Genomic DNA, 17888 nt, shown 5'->3' with positions numbered 1-17888 from the left:
GCTCGCCCGCACACTGCCCGGCGATCCACAGGGCCTCCGGTGCCCGGCCCGCAGAGCGGCCCCCGCGCTCTGACACCGCGCGCCAGGAGCAGTAACCGCGCTGTGCGTTCTCGTCCCTTCACGGGATCTGCTGGTGCGGAACAAACAGCAAGGAAAAATGGCCAAGAACAGCACGAAACCGCAGCGCCTGCGCCACGAGCGGCATCCTGCCTCCCGGCACGCGCGGTCCCTCCCTGCTGGAAGCGAGAGAGGATGGCGACGAGGCGAGGATGGCGACTCGGCCTCGCGTGGCTTCCCCTCGCCGTCAGGGGAAGCTGCTGCTTTCAGCCCTGGCCACAAAGACCAGATCGTCCCGGCCAGCACGTTCCGTGCCTCTGTGCCGTGCCGCACCCGTGGGTGCTGCAGACGACACCCGGCCAGTCCTCAACCGTGGTGAGGTTGGTCACCCCAGTGTGGCGAGTCCGGCACACGGCACCAAGCCGGGAGCCCTGCTGACCCCTGCAGCCGGCAGCCAACAGCTAAACTCTTATTTGCCCAGCGGAGCCAGATCTTCCCGGGAAACCTGCTCCGCACAAAGCAGCCGCGGCCCCCACGCAGTCGGTGACCGCCAGCTGGAGTAAAGCACACAGGATGAATGAAGGAAAACGGCAGCTCGGTGTTTGAAGTGCTCACTGTTAGTACAAGACACCTGGCAGAAGGGATCTCCCTCCCGGAGGGGCATGCTTCCCCATGCCCCTGCAGCTCGCCCTCCCTCGGGAGGCACTAGGCTGGACGTTGCCGTCGGAAACTCGCCATCCCCGGGGCTGTAGCAGCACGCTGCAACCTCCTGACACTCCGTCTTCCCAGAGCTGGCAGAGGCGTGGAGGTGAGGCCAGGTCAGAGGGACGCTTCAGAGGACAGGAGGATAAAGTGGCCAAATCTAAGGAATGTTAACAGTGCTGAGAGTGTGAGATCTTCAGGGGCGACTTGGTTTTAGACCCTGGCAGAGGCCACCTTGACGGAGACAATGAGAGAGGTTTTAATTCCAGCAGAAGGGTCAGCTCAGCCTACCAGAGGGAAAAGTCAGGCCAAGAAACGTGCAAGGAACCGTGCGGTGACATCCCTCAGTGCACCACAGCTGTGCTGCCCCAGTGACGGTGGAAATGCAACACTTTCCCAGTTGCCACCCCACTCCCGCTTGCAAACTCCCATCCCTTACTTCGGCAGCCGCCTCTTCCCGCCCCTCTCCCACATGCTGCCCAACTGCGGCCGTTACTCAAGCCATCCCGGTGAAACTACCATGTGGTGTTGAAACTTTGGAGTGACACCATGGCAACACAGCACACACAGCCCGCTCCTGACCAAACACAGCGCGGGTTCCCGCTTCCAGAGACAGTTGATGGCGTTACAGGGTGAAGGAGTCCTTGTGCATGGCAGGATTAACTCCTGAACACCTGACTTGCAGGAAATCTCACAAGAATCCTCAAATCTGTCAGGTCTTGTGACAGGGGAGACCTCCCATAGCCCCTTCACTGCAAATGGCTGCTGCAAGGGCTAGTTGGGTTCTGGAGATCAGCAGCTAAACCGTTCTGGAAGATGAAGACAGTTGGGAAGCTACCTGTAGTACAGACACCAAGGACACTTAGTACTGTTTCACGTAGGTGGAAGAAGTGGCGAGCCTGGGCCTCTCACCGGACGCCCCTCTGAACCCACACCAGATGGCAGGAAGAACCCAGCTTCCTTCTGCACCTGTCTCCACCTCCACTCCAGCAGGACTCGAGGAACAAAGCTGCCAAGGAACCGGCATTTCTAGCTAGTGTGGCACGAGGTGGTACAGTGGTCCCGCTGAGTCCGGGCTCATCTCTGTGAAACCAGACCTAATGACCCCCTGCATCCCAGAGCTCACCAGTACTGGCCCAGTTGCTGCAGCTTCAACACAGAACCTCATCTTCTTGTCCCAGCTCTGTGCCCTGCCAGGAGAAGCTGGCTCCAGCTCCTGCTTTTTCACACAGGTGCAAAAGGAGCTGTGCCATCTGGCATGGCTAGATCCAAAAAGTGGGCCACTTCCAAGTGCCTGAAGCTACGCTACCACTGCCAGAGCTACCGCCGTACCAACGGGTGTGCCTGATGTTTCAGTGCTGAAGAGGATTCTACAGTCGCTCTGGTGGCTTTGGGATCCTCACTTCAGCACGAGGAACAGAAGTAAGGACATTCTGTGTCAGAGCCACTGCAAAGCACCAACGCTGGAATTGTTTGTGGGTGAAAGCCACCAGCTCAGAGCAGACAGAACTGTTTCACACTGTACCTCACGATTTTTAATGCACTGACACTGCAACAGCCACGGAACAGGAGACTGCAGCTCGTGCTCGGGACAGCAGAAACCTCACTCTGGTCTCGAGTTCCATTTGAAGAGCCACAACCTCGAGCCACTTGCACAACTGAAGAGGCTTTAATTTATGTACAGGCAAATACAGACAAAGCAGTCGGTGGTTTTCCATTTGATTAACAACAGTTACTACACACTTTAGTACTAGTACAGCTGTTTGCTATTCAAGGTGTATCAGCAGTGAGCCTTGTACAGAGCAGCCGAAGGCTCCAGAGCTGCTGACCTCACAGCAACACACCTGCTACGTAACTAATACGTAGTTACTACTACGTAACTAATAGCGTCCTGGCCCCCAGCTTCTACTCGGCAGCACGCAGGAGCCTCAGCTGTAGGAGCCACAGAGGCTGATGCCAGGCTCTGATGTGACATGACCAGAGCAGGTAGGTTCACTTTTAGCCACTTGGCTGGCACTGAGTTGGGTACACACAGGAGCCAGCTGCCTCCAGCTTCCACAGAGCTGTTCCCAGCAAGAATCACTCCTGCTCTACTACATGTCCAAAATGAAATGTTCAGTCTTTCCAAAAAGTCTGAATCTCGTTAAGTTTTATAATGCAAGAAAGCACCAAAGAGCTTTCTGCAAATATACATACTGGGTAATAAGTGGACACATAGTGGGCAATAAGTGGGGACAACTGCTGCATTCTATCATCCATCTCTGATTTCTGCTTTTAATTCCCCACTTCCTGCTGCACGGAATTCTGCGAGTGACATGGCAATCCCCTTTCCAAAGCCCATTGGCTCTTCAAGGCCTGCCATGTTCGGGAAGCGGAACACGCATCGGCCACAAGAATCCTGACCCTGCGTGGCAGCGAGAGCGCAGGGCTGATCTCTGCTCCAAGAGCTAAAAGCAAGCCATGTCCTGTCAGGCAAGACGTAGAAAGACAGGTTTCAACGTCAGCCAAGAGTCCTAAAGCCAGTCCCAGGATGATGAATGGTATCCAGACCCTACAGGGGAGAATCCCAGAGCACAGGGAGAAGAGGAAGAGGCCACCCATCTCAAGATGCAGGCCTACAGAGCAGCGTTTTTCTGAAGTAGAGTACTGGAGCTAACAAGTCCTGGTAAATAACTGCCCGTAACGCACATCAGCCACATGGCACGATGTTCCACGATGGAGATTGCTGCTAGAAAATGTAAACCCCCTTGCTTTGGCCTAGGAACAGAACTGACAGGAAAGACAGGCTTCGGCTGCAGAGCACATGCTGTCAGCTCTGCCTTGCTTCCCTGCTCCAGCTGCAACGAGGAGATGCTGCCCTGAAGGGAATTGTATCGTCTCTCCTCTCTCCAGAACATTTAATGGCACGAATCAGACAACATGGATGGATTACATTGAAATGAGCACACAAAGTTTAAACGTGACACAGCAGCTTGCACGAGGGACAGCTTGGCCAGACCGTTAGTGCTGAGGAACGCTCAGGATGTGCTTGGAAACAGCGAGGGGCCATGCCCCGGACCCGCTGAGCGACATGACATCCCTCTCCCTGCCCCCAGAGTACTCCTGCGCGCTTTTGCTGCTCTGAAACGTGGCAAATGGGCTACTAGACCTGAGTGAGCGGTAAGAACTTCTGGTAATAGCTCTTTGTCACGTCGATCATGAGCTCCTGGGTACACTCCGGGAGTTCCCCAGAGAAGAGACCTGGAAGAAGAACAAGAGGACGACCATCAGCATTCTTGCAGGAGAAAACAGAGACAAGCTTGTATTCGACATTCAAAGCAGTGACCTTGATTACACTGTGAGTAAACACCGACAGAACAGCACAGGGCTCATCTCTCATGCCGAGTGATCCAGTAGGATCGTTCCATCATACCCCTGGGGCGGACGTCGGGCTGTAACAGCTTCTGCTGCTCCCCGTAAAACGCCATCAGCAGGTAAATGACACGGTGCTCGATTTGCACGACGAGATCCCCAGCACAGCCAGGGCAGCGGGCAGGAACTGTGTATTCACACCCCCCAGTTTCATGCACCTACCTCCCAGTTAACACAAGAATGACGAGTAAGTGGAGTTCCTACGGTTTCGAGCACTGAAACACCTGCAAAACCAGAGCCCCCGGAAGCAGGAGCGCTTCCTTGGCCAGAGCCTCACGCCTGCTGGGCTCCAGGTGCCGGAAAAGCCCTGTTGCTCACTGTACAGGATGGCCACAGCTGGCATCCCAGTGCCACTGTCCCACGTAAACACACAATGCCCACCTAACACGCAATAAACAGTGAATTTCCCAAGTCAAAACTGGTACTTTGCAGTTCCCCAAGTGCCCCATACCTTTACTTCCGGGCACCAAATGCTAACAGGCACCTTTGCCATAGCAATCCCAGTTCAAATCAAGAATATCCACGTTATCCACACCTCTGTGCAAGTCCAGTTCGAGGGAGCATACCTGGGCAGCCCGAGAAGACTGTGAATGGTGGGACCACTGTTTCAGGAGGTAGCACTGTGTTGTCCAAGATTTTGCAGCAGTCTTTCAGAACGCACCTACGGCCCTGAAACGGAGATGGGGTAAAGTTTATACTTGGAATACAATTTGCTTTTGCTTACTCCTGGTACGTCACCTGAACTTCAACACATTTAACTGCTCAAAACACATTCTGTGTGTGATCACAGGAATAAATCTTTACCCTGACTGAATGCTCTTCCCAACAGAATTCACTTTTAGGGTTTTTGAGGACAAAAACCCGTTCGCTCTCAATAACAAGTGCACAGGCAGCTGCACGTTGACACATGTCCATGCACAAACTGGAACCCAGAACCCGAGTCATGCAGCGACACAGCACGGCCCTCCCCAGCTCGGCAGGCAGCAACCCTGAGTATTTTCCGTTATTTGTGTAGAAACACAATTCCACTGGTACTCTGAGGAAAGGCTGTCCTTCCTGGACAGCCCCTTAGGTACAGTATTCCTGGGATGGGTTTTCCAAACAGCAGTCAGCTGAATCCGCTGTCCTCAGGAGAGCAACACTGAAAGCAGCACCTTCTGTGGAGGAGGGAAAGGAGGAGAAAGGAACAGCACAGAGCGAGCAGGCACGGGCACATCTGCAGCGGTCACAAAGCCTTGGCAGTGCTCAGGGTTTGAGCAGGAGACAGAAATGGCACTCACGATGACACAGTTCTTGCCTATGTGCACGTAGGAGCCGATCTGGGCTGCGTTGACAACGCAGTCCTCCTCGATGAAGACGTGGTCACCAATGTGGAGAGGGAAAAAGGCCACCCTGTGACAGCAGAGTTATTCCTTCAGGCACACAACAGACACACGGACCCGCGATGCCGTCAGAGGATCTCCCGCCCCCAGCTGGATCTCCAGAGGCAGATCTGATGCTAAGGAAGGGTGAACCGCAACTGGTCTTTTCCCATCTTTTCTAAAAGATAGCCCGAGTGAGTAGGAGGAAGGTGTTGTGAGCACGCAAAGAACGGGTGCAACACGTTCTGCACTCAGCTGTTCTACCCCAGCCTTTCTGTCCCATGGTCTGAAGGGAATGCTAACCCCCATGGCAAAGCTGCAAATTTGAGAGAAAGGCGGGTTTAGGGGAACATATTTCTGCCAATCGCTGCAGGAAACACAGATCTCAGCCAAGCTGTGGGTTTTCCTAAGCCTATAGGTTGGATCTTCGCCCTCCCCGAGGGAAGGAGAGCCTTACCCCTTACTGAACTTCTTGAAGGGCGGTCTAATGACGCTGCGGCTCTTCACCACGCAGTGCCGGCCGACCCGCACGTTCGCCAGGTCCCCACGGATGATGCAGTCGTTCATAACTATCGTCTGGGGGACAGACAGGAAGCGCCGTTCGTGTTCTGCGGGCCCGGAGCTCCGGTACCGCGGGGCCGACACCGGCTGCCGGCCGCGAGCAGCGCGGCGCGGGCACTGCTGCCGTGCCGACGGGCCCCCGCGGCGCTCCGCTCCTGCCCGCCGCGCTGCGGGCGGCCGCCGCCGCCTACCTTGCCGTTGAGAACGATGTTCTGGCTGCCGCACAGCACGGACTGCCGGCTCACCTTGTTGCCGGACGCCTGCGGGGAGAACGGGCGGGTCACGGCCGGCGCTCGGAGCGCCCCAGCGAACCCAGCTCGGTCCCCCCGGCCCGCCCCGCCGCCCCCGGCCCCGCCGCACCGTCTCGATGTACTCGGACTTGTTGTAGAGCATCTCGCTCAGCTCCATGGCGGCTCCGCCGCTTCCGCACGGCCACTCCCGGCTTCCGGCGTGCGTCACTTCCCCCCGCCGGGCAGCGCTTCCGCCGGGGGCGCGGCCTACGGCAGCCCGGTTGCCATGGGTACGCACCGCCCGCGCGCCGCGCGCTTCCGGCGGGAGGCGGCCATGGCGGAGCCGGCGGAGGGACCGGCGGCCGCCGGGGCTCTCAGCGGCGCCGAAAAGGAGAAGGTACGGGGGCGGCGGGGCCGGCGGGGCGCGGGGCGGCGGGCGCGGGCGGCGCAGCCTCAGCGGGCGCGTTGTGTGTTGCAGCTGCGGGAGAAGCTGGCGCTGCTGCGGAGGGAGTACAGCCACACCGTCAGCCGGCTGCGGGTGAGCGGGCCGGCGCCGCGGCGGGCCGGGGGGGGCACCGGGAGGGGGCACTGGGGGTGGGTGCCGAGGGGGTGCGGGGGAGGGTGCCGGAGAAGGGGTGCCGGGGGGGTTACCGGGAGGGGGGATGCTGGGGGGGGTGCCGGGAGGGGGTACCGGGGGGATACAGGGAGGGGTTGCCGGGGGAGGTACCGGGGGGGTACTGGGAGGGGGTGCCGGGGGTGGGTAGCGGGAGGGGGTACCGGGGGGTTGGCGCGGGGGGTGCCGGGATGCCGGTCCCAGCTCCATGCCCGTGCTGTGTCCGCAGCGGGCCCGGCGCGCCGAGCGAGCGCAGAGCCACGGCCAGGGCCCGGCGGCGGGAGGAGGCCGGCGGGAGCGCAGCCCCCCAGGTAGGAGGCGGCCGGCGGGAGCGCCCGGAGGGCCCCGAGCTGCCGTGTGCTCACCCCTGTCTGGGCCAGGGGGCCGGGGGAGGGGGGTCCAGTCCCGCCAGTATCGCCCAGCTGCATCCCCAACCTGTCCTGCTGCACCGGGGACAGATCCTAGCACCCCTGTCCCCTCCGCAGCAGCTGCCGCATCCGCTGCCCCCCGTACCCACACCGCCAAGCCCTGATCCGCAGTAAATCCACTCCCCTTCGCTCCCCACTGGGCCCACGGCATTCTCCCAGCCCCACCATTAAGATCTCACTCTTTCACTCCAAGCAAAGCTTTACCGTGTGATGTTTTTCTTGGCTGAGGTTTTGCTGGGAGCGCTTCACCCATGTGACATTTTCCCACAGGCTCTAGAGATAACGTGTCTCCCAGTGCTGACGAACGCACTGCCTCCCAGGTACAGACTAAAACTTGCTCTGATCTGGACACGGAGAAGAAAACACCCGTCACGTTTCAACAGGCTCACGCACTCCCCAGGGATGGGGTTTTCCTGCAGGACAGCTCACGGGCAGAAGGCAGACAGAAGAGCCCGGAAAAGCTGTGCTGTGGAATTGCCAGGCTCACCCCTGAGGAGAAAAACCCCCAAACCTCCAGAAGCTTGATGAAGCTGAGGAGGCAGACGAAGGCTCCGGTGTCGGAGAAAAGGGAATCAGTGCGTGACGTGCAGCTAATCAATGCTGGTGAAGTGGTGAAGAATCAAATTGCCAGCTCGGAGCGACTTCGGTCACCAGTCTTCAGGCGAAGCAGCCTCTCCAGCGCTGAGGAGAACGCTCAGAGAGCGCCCAGGCCAGCGCTTGCACAGAGAGAAGAAACCAGTTTCGCTCCTCCCGCCGCAGCGCTGGAAGCTGTACAAGACACGCAGGAAGGCAGTGTCCCTCTGGGAGTGCCCGAGCTGTTCCCGTGTGCGCCGAGGGACAGCGGCCATGTCTGGCAGCCTGAGCCCTCGGGTGCTGCGGCCACGTCGGGCAACTGTGAGCCTGCACAGCTGTGCTCGGAGAACAGTGACTCTGCTTTGCTTGATGCCAGTGGTGATGGAGGAGAAGAATCTTCCAGTATAATCAAACCAACGGACAGTGAGAGGGTGTGTGAAGATCAGGGAGAGTTGCGTAGGCTCTTGGATTTCATGTCAGAGAACGAAGCGTTGCCCGGTGACAGAAACAACACTGTGACTGACGAGAGCAAAAGCCGTGAAGGAAATGGAAGTGACGCTAATAGCTTCAGTCCCTCTCCAACAGATCTTGCTCTGGGCAGTGTTGAAGAGCCGGTGGAGAGTCAACAGCTCGAAATTCAGTCAGGACTTTCTTATCCAGAAAAGGTGGCCGCTCCGGAGAGCGCCCTGAACTCTTGCACGGTGGTGGAAGGGCTGCTCTTCCCGGTTGAGTACTACGTCAGGACAACTCGACGCATGTCCAATTGCCAGAGGAAAGTGGACCTCGATGCTGTAATCCTGAGCCAGCTGGGCAGAAGCAAGAAGGGTCAGCGAAGTAAGTGTAAGCAGAAAGATGCAAATACAGATCGGCCCTCCCAAGAAAGAACTGACAATGATCTGGAGTCAGTGGTCACGCCATTCCCTTTTTCTGGTGCAGAAAATGATCCAACAAATTCAAGTAGTCCTCAGAAATCTCTTCCTGCTACCTCTTCCAGCAGCACTTCATGTGGATCGGTTTCTCAGAACAGTATCACTAGCACAAAGCGAGATCAGAGGCGATCACAGAAGAAGCAAAAGGGAAGAAGAAAGTCTCCCAGCAAGTGCCCAGTGCATCAGGTGTCACAGGAACGTACAGAGAGTTTGGATCTCATAACAAGGGGGGGAAGCAGTCGTCTGCTGTCAAATGAGTACCAGAGTGAAAAGGAAAACTGTGAGGCTAATCTTGAAAAGTCATCTTCAGATGAGAGGAGGTTGTCTGCTGCTGCAGCTCCCAGGTCTGGAGAGGCAGAAGCGACTGGTGCTGTACAGCCAGCGAGTGCTGATCCTCCTCCTGGAGGGAGCCTTGACAAATGCCGTAAGACTCTGTTAGAACAGGCTCGGAATCCACCTCAGAACAGTGATGCTCTGAAGCCAGGGAGTGGAGCTTTTGCCAGCCACGTAGGAGACCTGGAAGCCAACTTCACTGTGTGTCAGACTGATAAACGTCCCGTGGAGCGTGTCAAGGATTGGCACGTGCAAGGAGCCTGCCGGGCTGAGCAGCTCCGAGCAACTGATGTCCCTCCGCGCCGCTCCCTGCGTTCCTCTGCAAGACCGAGAGCCAGTCGAGTCTCGAAAGGTGCTTCCTCAAATGCGGTCACTCCCTGAAGCTGCGGTCCCAGGGCAAGGCAGGGAAACGTCCCGGGGAGTCCGTGCACTGCTGCTCGTGCCCTGCCGTGCTTTTGTATTCAGGAAAATCTGATATGGGTTCACTATTATTTTTTTAAAATGAGAGAGACATCTAAAAAATTTAGATCATTGCGGTGCCCATGTTCTTTGAGCAATTCCAGAAGCTTCTGCTTCAGCAGAGTGGCGTGCACAGCAGTACATGGCTGAGGAGCAGGGCTGAGAGCTTAAGCTGCCGTTGCTGTTGGAGCGAGCGTTGTGCACACTAGACCTGATTTTCCAGCAAATGGATGTAAATCTGTTTCTCCAGCTAAGTTTACATATTAATGATTTTCATGGTTTTTTTAGTGTGCAAGTGTGAAACACAAGAGAACAGCGTTACAGTCTGAGGGTCTGTGGATATTGTGAAAAACTGGGAGAAAACCAGACAAAACAAACTGGCCAAGCGCTCAGTCAATTCCAGCAGTCTTTAGCAATGATGTTTTAGCTGATGCAGAGCAGTCGTGGGGTGTAGTGTCTTTCCAGAAAAGTGCCACTTCCATGTGTTAAGATGGATATGGCTCCCCACCCCAGGAAAACAGATTAGAGCAACACTCTGGATGAGAGGTTCTGAAAAGGCTCGTTGCTGGTTGGTTTTGGTGTGATGTTCTCCTTTGTATTCTTCTGTTTTTCTTTATCTAGATGGCAGCACAAGAGGACGTAGTTATCCAACGGGTTCAGAGGGTCCTGCTTCTCTTGGCTCCCCTGCTCTGGACCTCGACACTTGCAGCTCTCTCTTCTCCTTCCGCAGTCTCCAGTGGCTGGTCCCCGTGCTGGGCATCAGGGACTTCCACTTACCGGATGAGGAGTTTGGACTACTAAAACTTGAGAAATTAGGATCTTTCCCTGTGAATGACTTGGAGGCTTTTGTTCCTAGTGTGTTTGGAGATGATGTGGCTGCAGAGGACACACAAGATGCACAAATGAATCCAGAAGAGAAAGGTCTCAAAAGTAATTTGATGTCACCTTTCAACAGTGGATTGCCCAAGCTACCCCACTTAGAAAGCCCAGCTTCCAAGAAGGACCTTTCCACCCATGAATTGCTGTTTACTCCCACGGGGACTGTCTTAGCTGGTGCTCCCACTCAGCCTGAGTCTCAGATTTCCTCATCTGTTTTCCCTGTGGTGGGTGTGACCCCAGCTGTTTTACCATCGATAGGCAGTGAGGTCTTCCCCAGGACACCTTCTGTACCTCCCTCGCAAGTGAGCCTGCATTCCTCCAGAGGAGCATCTGCCCAGGTCGTGGATGATGGGGAATGCAAAGACTCTGCCATCCCACTGCACTTGGACAGCTGTGGTGCAGGATCTGCTAGAAAAGAGGAGGAACGAGGTGCGACGTTTCCTTTAGAAGCTGACAGAGGTCCTGATAATGAACCTGATGAGGCTGTGGCCTTGGAGGAGCATCAGCAATCAGCAAGCAAACAGCAGAGGTCCTGCAGAGCTTCTCCAGAACAGGTAAAAGCTGGCCTCTTTGCCAAGGGTCCTGAGCCAGTGGTTTTGTGGGCAAATCTCCGTTTCCAGAGTCTCGCCTGACTTCAGGGGAAAGACCTCTTTGTGTGCTGCATGCTGTCTTTTAGCTGACTTAGTACATGTTTGGTTTTCATCAGTCGCCCCAGGTCTCGAGAGCAAATTGTTTAAAATCCTGCTTGATGAAACTGGAGACGTGGGTTTCAGTGCTTATTGCAGGATGTGTGTTTGAAACGTGCACGTGAACAACGAGTGTCTGGTACCCACATCCTGTTGGTCCACCTTCAGGAAAGTTTTCAGCTAGGATTTGGTGAAGGAGATTAAATGACACATGCAGGATGGGTATTGAGAGAATGACTTGTCTCTAAAGGCTGAGAGATGCAGAGTGGTGGTAAAAGACGATTTTCAGGTGGAACCAGGAAATAACCTGTCTGGGATCTCTTGTTTTTCAAAGACATGGAAGTACAAAAAGAGGTGCTCCTACCATAGCTTTCCAACAACCGCATGCAGAGTGCATTCCTGCTTCTGCCTCATTCTTGCAGATGCTGAATGTAATTTCAAAGTCAAATTATCCTCACTCTTTACTCGTTTGTGCAGAAAAAAGATGCAGCAGAAGAGCTGGCTCCGGTGCTGCTTGATGGCCTGAGAGAAGAGAGCTTGCAGTTTGTGTCAAAGCTAAAGGTGGGTGACGCCGGATAATTGTTTACTGAGTCAGTCGCAGCTCTTTAATACCAAGTTTAGCAAAAATGCAATAAAACCCACAGACTAGCTATCTGAACAAAATAGATTGCTGTCTCATTTGATCGGTTCTGCCTTCACTTGTGGTAAAGCACCCTGAGAGTTTAGACTGCTACATATCTGACTGACAAAGAATTTCAGTCTTTGTCTCAGAAAACGCATGTCTGAACGCATGCAAATGTCTTAACAACAGAACTGCTGCGATTTTCTGCAGCCCCAGGTAAAATGATCTCAGCCCTTGTACCCCTGTTGCCTGCCCTGTGGCTCCTGTGGCGTCCTGGCACCATTTCGGGCACCAAGCCACCCAGTAAGGAGCAAATTCAGTGAGGGGCTGCAGCACTGCCCAGTACACGTGTTGATGTTCACACCCTTCTGGAATGGAGCCTCACTCGTATGTGCCATGGCCAAGGCAAATCTTGCCCAGCACGGTTTGCCCAGCTGAGCCACCGGGTCATCTTCTTGCAGTGGTGTCCTTCCACTGCCCTGTGTCTCGTAGCGGGTGAGGAACGGTTGGCAGGCAGGGAAACATCTGTGGGAAAGCCCACTGAACTCCAAATGAGCTTGCCGGGGGCTGGGTCGCTTCTAGCTTTTCCATACCAAAGTGCAACGTTTTTCTCCAGAAGCAAGCCTGGGGCTTGGCATAACCAGCCAACAATAATATGGCTGAAAATAAAAACTTTTTTACAAGAGAGAAGGCCCTTTACACTCAGCCTGTACTACTGCGAGTCCTGTCTCCCCGTTGTGCAACAAGAGAAGCGAGTGATGACTGCAGGTGGGTGGCACTCGGGCTTTGTTGTGGCCGTGCCATGGTACCCCCAGTCCTGTCCCACGTCTGGGCTCTGCTGGGTCGCTGTCGTTCCAAATGACAATTTTTGTGAAGTGAGCCAACATGTTTGCTGCTTTGAGGGTGAAACCCACCAGGCTTGTTCTCTTTGGTGTCTTACTGCCTCTTTGCTCAAAATTGGACATCGTGAGCTTAAAGCTTTAGCCTCAGGTTCTCATCACACTTGAATGTCAAGCATTTTTCTCAGTCTGAACCTCCAGGTTAGATAACTGTGTCTATCAGAAGAAAACCAGTGCTGCTTTGTTTTGGACAGGATTCAAGTTCCTGCGCTGTGGATGTGAGTGCCATGTGGTGGGAAGCAGCTGGCAGCAGAGCGCTGTGCGTGGTGACTGCTTGTGAGAGTTCCGTCTGCCTCTGGAAACCTCTGGCGTCCGACCGCTGGGCAAAGCTCTACACTTGGCAGCTTGGAGAGGTACGACCACAGTCCTTGTTTCAAGAATTTAGGGCAACTCTCTCATCCCAGTGTGTTAGTTCCTAAGGCACAAGGAGCTTGCAGCCTTGGGTCCAAGGTGAGTTCTTTAGATGGCATATCTGCTGGGATTTGATACTTGGTGTACTGGATGGTGCCTGCAGCCAGTGACTTGTGCTCTTTCCCCTTGTGCTCCCTGGAGATGCTTTTTGTCTCTTGTGTCAGCAGGGATTGTTAATCTAAGCGTGCTTCTTCAGATGGGTTTGAAAATTAGTTCTGTTCTACGTCATCTTACTTGAAGCACCCTGGAAAATGGGAGTAAAGTCAAAGGGATGTTGTGGGTGACACTGAATTCTTGTTTTGCTGTCCTAGATTCCTGTAATACAGATCGTTTCTCTGCCGGACACCTGTAATCTCGTGTGTATAGCACTGGGAGATTTGGAGATTGGAGAAATAAGGTGGTGTATTTGTTTCTTACTAGTGCTTTGCACCCTGAGTAGCTGCAGCTTAACTCTCCTCTTGCGTAGTGGTTGAAATTCTCTCTTACTAATGCGTCGCTTTCTCAGTTGCTTTAACAGTTGGAAACTGTGGAAGGGGTTTCTAAAAGTCAACTAGAAAGACTTGCTTATCCACTCCTAGAGGTGGCAGACCGTTTAAACGTGTGCTTATTTTTAGATGCTATGGCATGTTGGAGTTCTGCTTCCTTCTGTCATTAGGCGTACTTTTCTCTTAATTTAGGCTCTTGCTTTATTCTTCTGAGAATGACTCATTCAAGCAATCACTGGTGAAAACTGGAAATATAAAAGCTGTTCTTGGGCTGAAGGATAGGAGGCTGGTCAGCAGCAGCAGGACCGTGCAGGAGCAGCAGGTGGAAATAGTATCGCTTTCAGAGACAGGAAGGTGAGTCGGCTGGTTTTGGGGCGGTCTCAGTGTGGCAGGTGGAAGAAGAGTAAGGAAACATCTCAGATGTGGCAAAGTGTCAGGTTCCTCTTCTTTCTGGAGATGTGCTGAGTACGGAACACATGCTGGTTATTCTGACTGCCTTTTCTCACTCGCTAATCTACTGTTCAGGAGCAAGGACGGACAGACTTTGATGCCCCCTGAAGAAACTGTTCTAGCTTTTGCTGAAGTAGAAGGACTGAGAGACGCCTTGGTTGGCACCACTGCAGTGAACAGCGTTGTTGTTTGGTCAGTGTTTCCTTGGCAATGAAGTGGGTTCGCAGCAGCTGTACGTGGTGGCTGGGACAGCCAGCTGCAGGCGTCCTGCAGGGGTGTTGGCTGGCAGCTGATTTGCTCATGAAATGATAATTGTCGAAGGGCTACAGTCTGGCACTTGAGCTTCTTGGATAGATTGTGAATGAACTATGCTGCTGTAATTCCACTTGTTTTGCATCGTGTCCATTACATCTCTTCCTTTGGCCTCTTGTCGTGGTTTGGTTTACGTGGAACCAAAACTGTGTCCGTCTTGCATAGCAGTGTAACTATGATTAGAAAGTAAGACAGGATGGAAATGCACTCAGAATTGGTATTTTCACCAACTGCAGGAATCTGAAAACAGGCCAGCTCCTGAAGAAGATGCACGTTGGTTATTCCTATCCAGCTTCCATCTGCCATCGAGCATATTCTGACTCTGTACGTACGTGAAACACGACACGCAGTTTGTGCACGGACTGCCCTGACTAGCTGTGGTGGGGACTGGGAGGATTAGGGTTCCTAGACTGGGTTGAAATATCGGCTCTGTTTAGATACACTGAGGATATTTCAAAGGGAAATAGGTAAACTGGGAGAAATAAGCCACGCTGGCCACCTCAAACTCTTGGCTTTCTGCAATGCACTAAGAAAATGAGAGTGATGCATCAAAGCCTATTCCAAAGCAGCAGCATCTTGGATATGGGAAGCAGAATACTGTTGCCCAGTGCTGGTGCTTGGTAGGTCTCTTCCATTTCACAGGCTGCCAGTGTGGTGGTGGCACACTGTTATGGGAGACACCTGTGCTGTGATTCCAGACGGATTTTTGTAGTTTATCAAGGATTTGATTGTTTCCAGTGAGCACTTGACCTTTTGGGACAAGAATGACTTGTCTGATAATGATGGCTTGAGTCAGACTTTGGAGACTTCCTCGGAATATCTGTCCCAGCATGCCTGGTGCTGGCCCATGGCTGTTCTGGGAGCCGCTGTTCTCAGCTGTGCTGGTTTGCATGGAATTCTTGTTAAATTTAAAAGCTCCTAGGGAGTAAAATGAGCCCAGAAATTTTACTTCAAATGTCATCTCATCCTACAGCAAGTTTGGCTTTTTCAGACAGAAGGATAAATGCATAAATCCGTGCACTTATCTGAGCTGTCATTCTCTATTGCATCATCTCTTATCAGTCAGCAGCTGCTTTGGTTTTTATCTAATTTGATAAGGAAAGTAAACCATTTCTGTTTTATAATAATAACATAATGAATCATGCATCACATCACGCATAAAAATAACGCATCACTCTCCACAGGGCTTTGATTATAAAGAGAATGCAGCAATTAATTCTTGGAAAATTCTTTGGGTTTTTTCCCCTCTTGCTGTTGTTTTTAGTGATGTATTTTTTCCTTTGTGCATCAGGGCCTTCTGTTTGTTGTTTTGAGTCACCCACATGCCAAAGAGAGCGAGTCCTGTGGAAACCCTGCGTTCCGCGTGGTAGCGTTCAACCCCAAAACAGGCAGGAGCGCCGGGGTGATGTTCTCCTCCCTGCCACCCGGGCACACTGGAAGGTAAGTACCCCGGGACTCTGCGTGCTGGCTCCACGGCTCCTCTGGGTGGGTTTGGGGGCAGAGTTGCTGGAAGGAGCGGAGGAGCGCTGCTGGCGAGGATCCATTTGCCATCCTGCCCATGATAAGGAGGCTGCATCCGCCGCTGCCGTAGGGGCTGGAACGGGGTGAGGGTGTTGGCCGTTTCCTGCCCGCTTCCCGCGCCAGCCTGCGCGCTGACCTCTGAGCCGCCGGCGTCGCCGCGTGGCGAGGGGCTCCGCTCACCAGAGCGCAGCTGGGAGCACTGGTTTTCTGCCTGCCACATGCTTTTGTCCTTCTGCCCCCACAACGTGGTTGTGGAAATGCTGTAACTGGGTCCATCAGGGCAAAGCCCCCGAGAAAACCTCTGCAGAGGAGAAGCCCGGGCTGTTGAAGCGCTTTGCGCCGTTTATTTATGCTGAGCAGCTGTTTGCCGTCGGACGACATTTTCCTTCCTACGTCTGGCGTTTTGACACTGAGCTGTTCCAGGCTCGGTCTTGCGGGGCACTTGCATCCATCATGGTGCCTCCTGCGCGCACAGGCGTTAGGGGTTGGGGTCGTGGCTCGTGGAGCAGCTCTCCAGTGTGTGCGGGAGCTGTGGGAAGATTGTCTTGACGTCCTTTGTTCTTGGGTGCACCGAAGGTGCAACGTGTAACACAACCTGGTGTAAATTTGCTTTTTAATTTTCTACAGAACAAAATAGCTCGTTTTAAAACCTGATGTGATAGTTTGGCACAGGGCAGCGTTGTGACCCTTCTGTGTCCGGCCTCAGGTACCTGGAGGGCGACGTGAGGGACACCTGTGCCGCAGCCGTGCTGACGTCGGGAGCCATCGCCGTGTGGGACCTGCTGCTGGGGCACTGCACGGCCCTGCTGCCCCCGGGCCCGCAGGGGGGCTGGGCACTGGCCCGCTGGGCCACCGCCAGTGCCTGCCTGCTGGCCGGGCAGCAGGACGGGACTGTCTGCCTGTACCGGTACCAGCAGCCCCTGCCAGGAGCCGCCTGACCGAGGACTGTGGAGTGAGAGCCCCGGGTCACCGGCGCAGCCCGGCGCTTCAGCTGGGGCACATCGGGGCTGCCGGTAACGGGGCTGTGCGTGTGCTCGGGCGGCAGCGCCCCGGGATGCGCGATGCCATTAAACCATTCTGCTTTGCAATGACCAGTGCTATTTAACATCTTTGTTGGAGACATGGACAGTGGGATTGAGTGCACTCTCAGCAAGTTTGCAGATGACACCAAGTTGTGTGGTGTTGTGGACACGCTGGAGGGAAGGGATACCATCCAGAGGGACCTTGACAGGCTGGAGAGGTGGGCCTGTGAGAACCTTATGAAGTTCAATAAGGCCAAGTGCAAGGTCCTGCACATGGGTCGGGGCAATCCCAAGCACAAGTACAGGCTGGGCGGAGAATGGATTGAGAGCAGCCCTGAGGAAAAGGACTTGGGAGTGCTGGTGGATGAGAAGCTCAACATGAGCCGGCACCATGTTCTGGCAGCCCAGAAAGCAAATCATATCCTGGGCTGTATCAAAAGGAGTGTGGGCAGCAGGTCGAGGGAGGGGATTCTGCCCCTCTACTCTGCTCTTGTGAGACCCCACCTGGAATACTGTGTTCAGCTCTGGAGTCCCCGACACAAGAAGGACATGGAGCTGCTGGAGCGGGTCCAGAGGAGGCCACGAAGATGATCCGAGGGCTGGAGCACCTCTGCTCTGGAGACAGGCTGAGAGAGATGGGGCTGTTCAGCCTGGAGAAGAGAAGGCTCCGGGGTGATCTTATTGCAGCCTTCCAGTGCCTAAAGGGGCTACAGGAAAGCTGGAGAGGGGCTTTGGACAAGGGTGTGTAGTGACAGGACACGGGGCAATGGATTTAAACTGCAAGAGGGGAGATTTCGATGAGATCTAAGGAAGAAATTCTTCCCTCTGAGGGTGCTGAGGCACTGGCACAGGTTGCCCAGAGAAGCTGTGGCTGCCCCATCCCTGGCAGTGTTCAAGGCCAGGTTGGATGGGGCTTTGAGCAACCTGGTGTAGTGGAGGGTGTC

The 17888-nt window shown here is 54.4% G+C and overlaps 2 protein-coding genes across 2 annotated transcripts; one reads left to right on the top strand and one right to left on the bottom strand.

Moving 5' to 3' along the window:
• Nucleotides 1–793: 793 nt before the first annotated feature.
• DCTN5 (dynactin subunit 5) lies at nt 794–6516 on the bottom strand. Its single transcript, XM_086622019.1, has 7 exons — nt 6453–6516; nt 6284–6352; nt 5989–6107; nt 5451–5562; nt 4737–4839; nt 3908–3999; nt 794–993 (listed from the first exon to the last, which is right to left on the bottom strand). Exons 1-7 carry the CDS (start codon nt 6498–6500, stop codon nt 973–975), a joined length of 564 nt encoding a protein of 187 aa, XP_086478145.1. The 5' UTR covers nt 6501–6516; the 3' UTR covers nt 794–972.
• A 140-nt stretch (nt 6517–6656) lies between these two features.
• PALB2 (partner and localizer of BRCA2) lies at nt 6657–16860 on the top strand. The gene is made up of 13 exons (XM_086622503.1): nt 6657–6719; nt 6801–6860; nt 7165–7246; nt 7634–9550; nt 10279–11090; nt 11700–11783; nt 12938–13096; nt 13466–13551; nt 13832–13993; nt 14165–14281; nt 14638–14725; nt 15693–15841; nt 16629–16860. The coding sequence occupies exons 1-13, from the start codon at nt 6657–6659 to the stop codon at nt 16858–16860; spliced, it is 4011 nt and encodes a 1336-aa protein (XP_086478629.1).
• The last annotated feature ends 1028 nt before the right edge of the window (nt 16861–17888 follow it).

Source organism: Tauraco erythrolophus, chromosome 17 (genome assembly GCF_009769465.1).
Source record: "Tauraco erythrolophus isolate bTauEry1 chromosome 17, bTauEry1.pri, whole genome shotgun sequence".
NCBI lineage: Eukaryota > Metazoa > Chordata > Aves > Musophagiformes > Musophagidae > Tauraco > Tauraco erythrolophus.
Note: the sequence above shows the minus strand (reverse complement) of the source record. Positions and strands in the feature narration are given on the sequence as shown.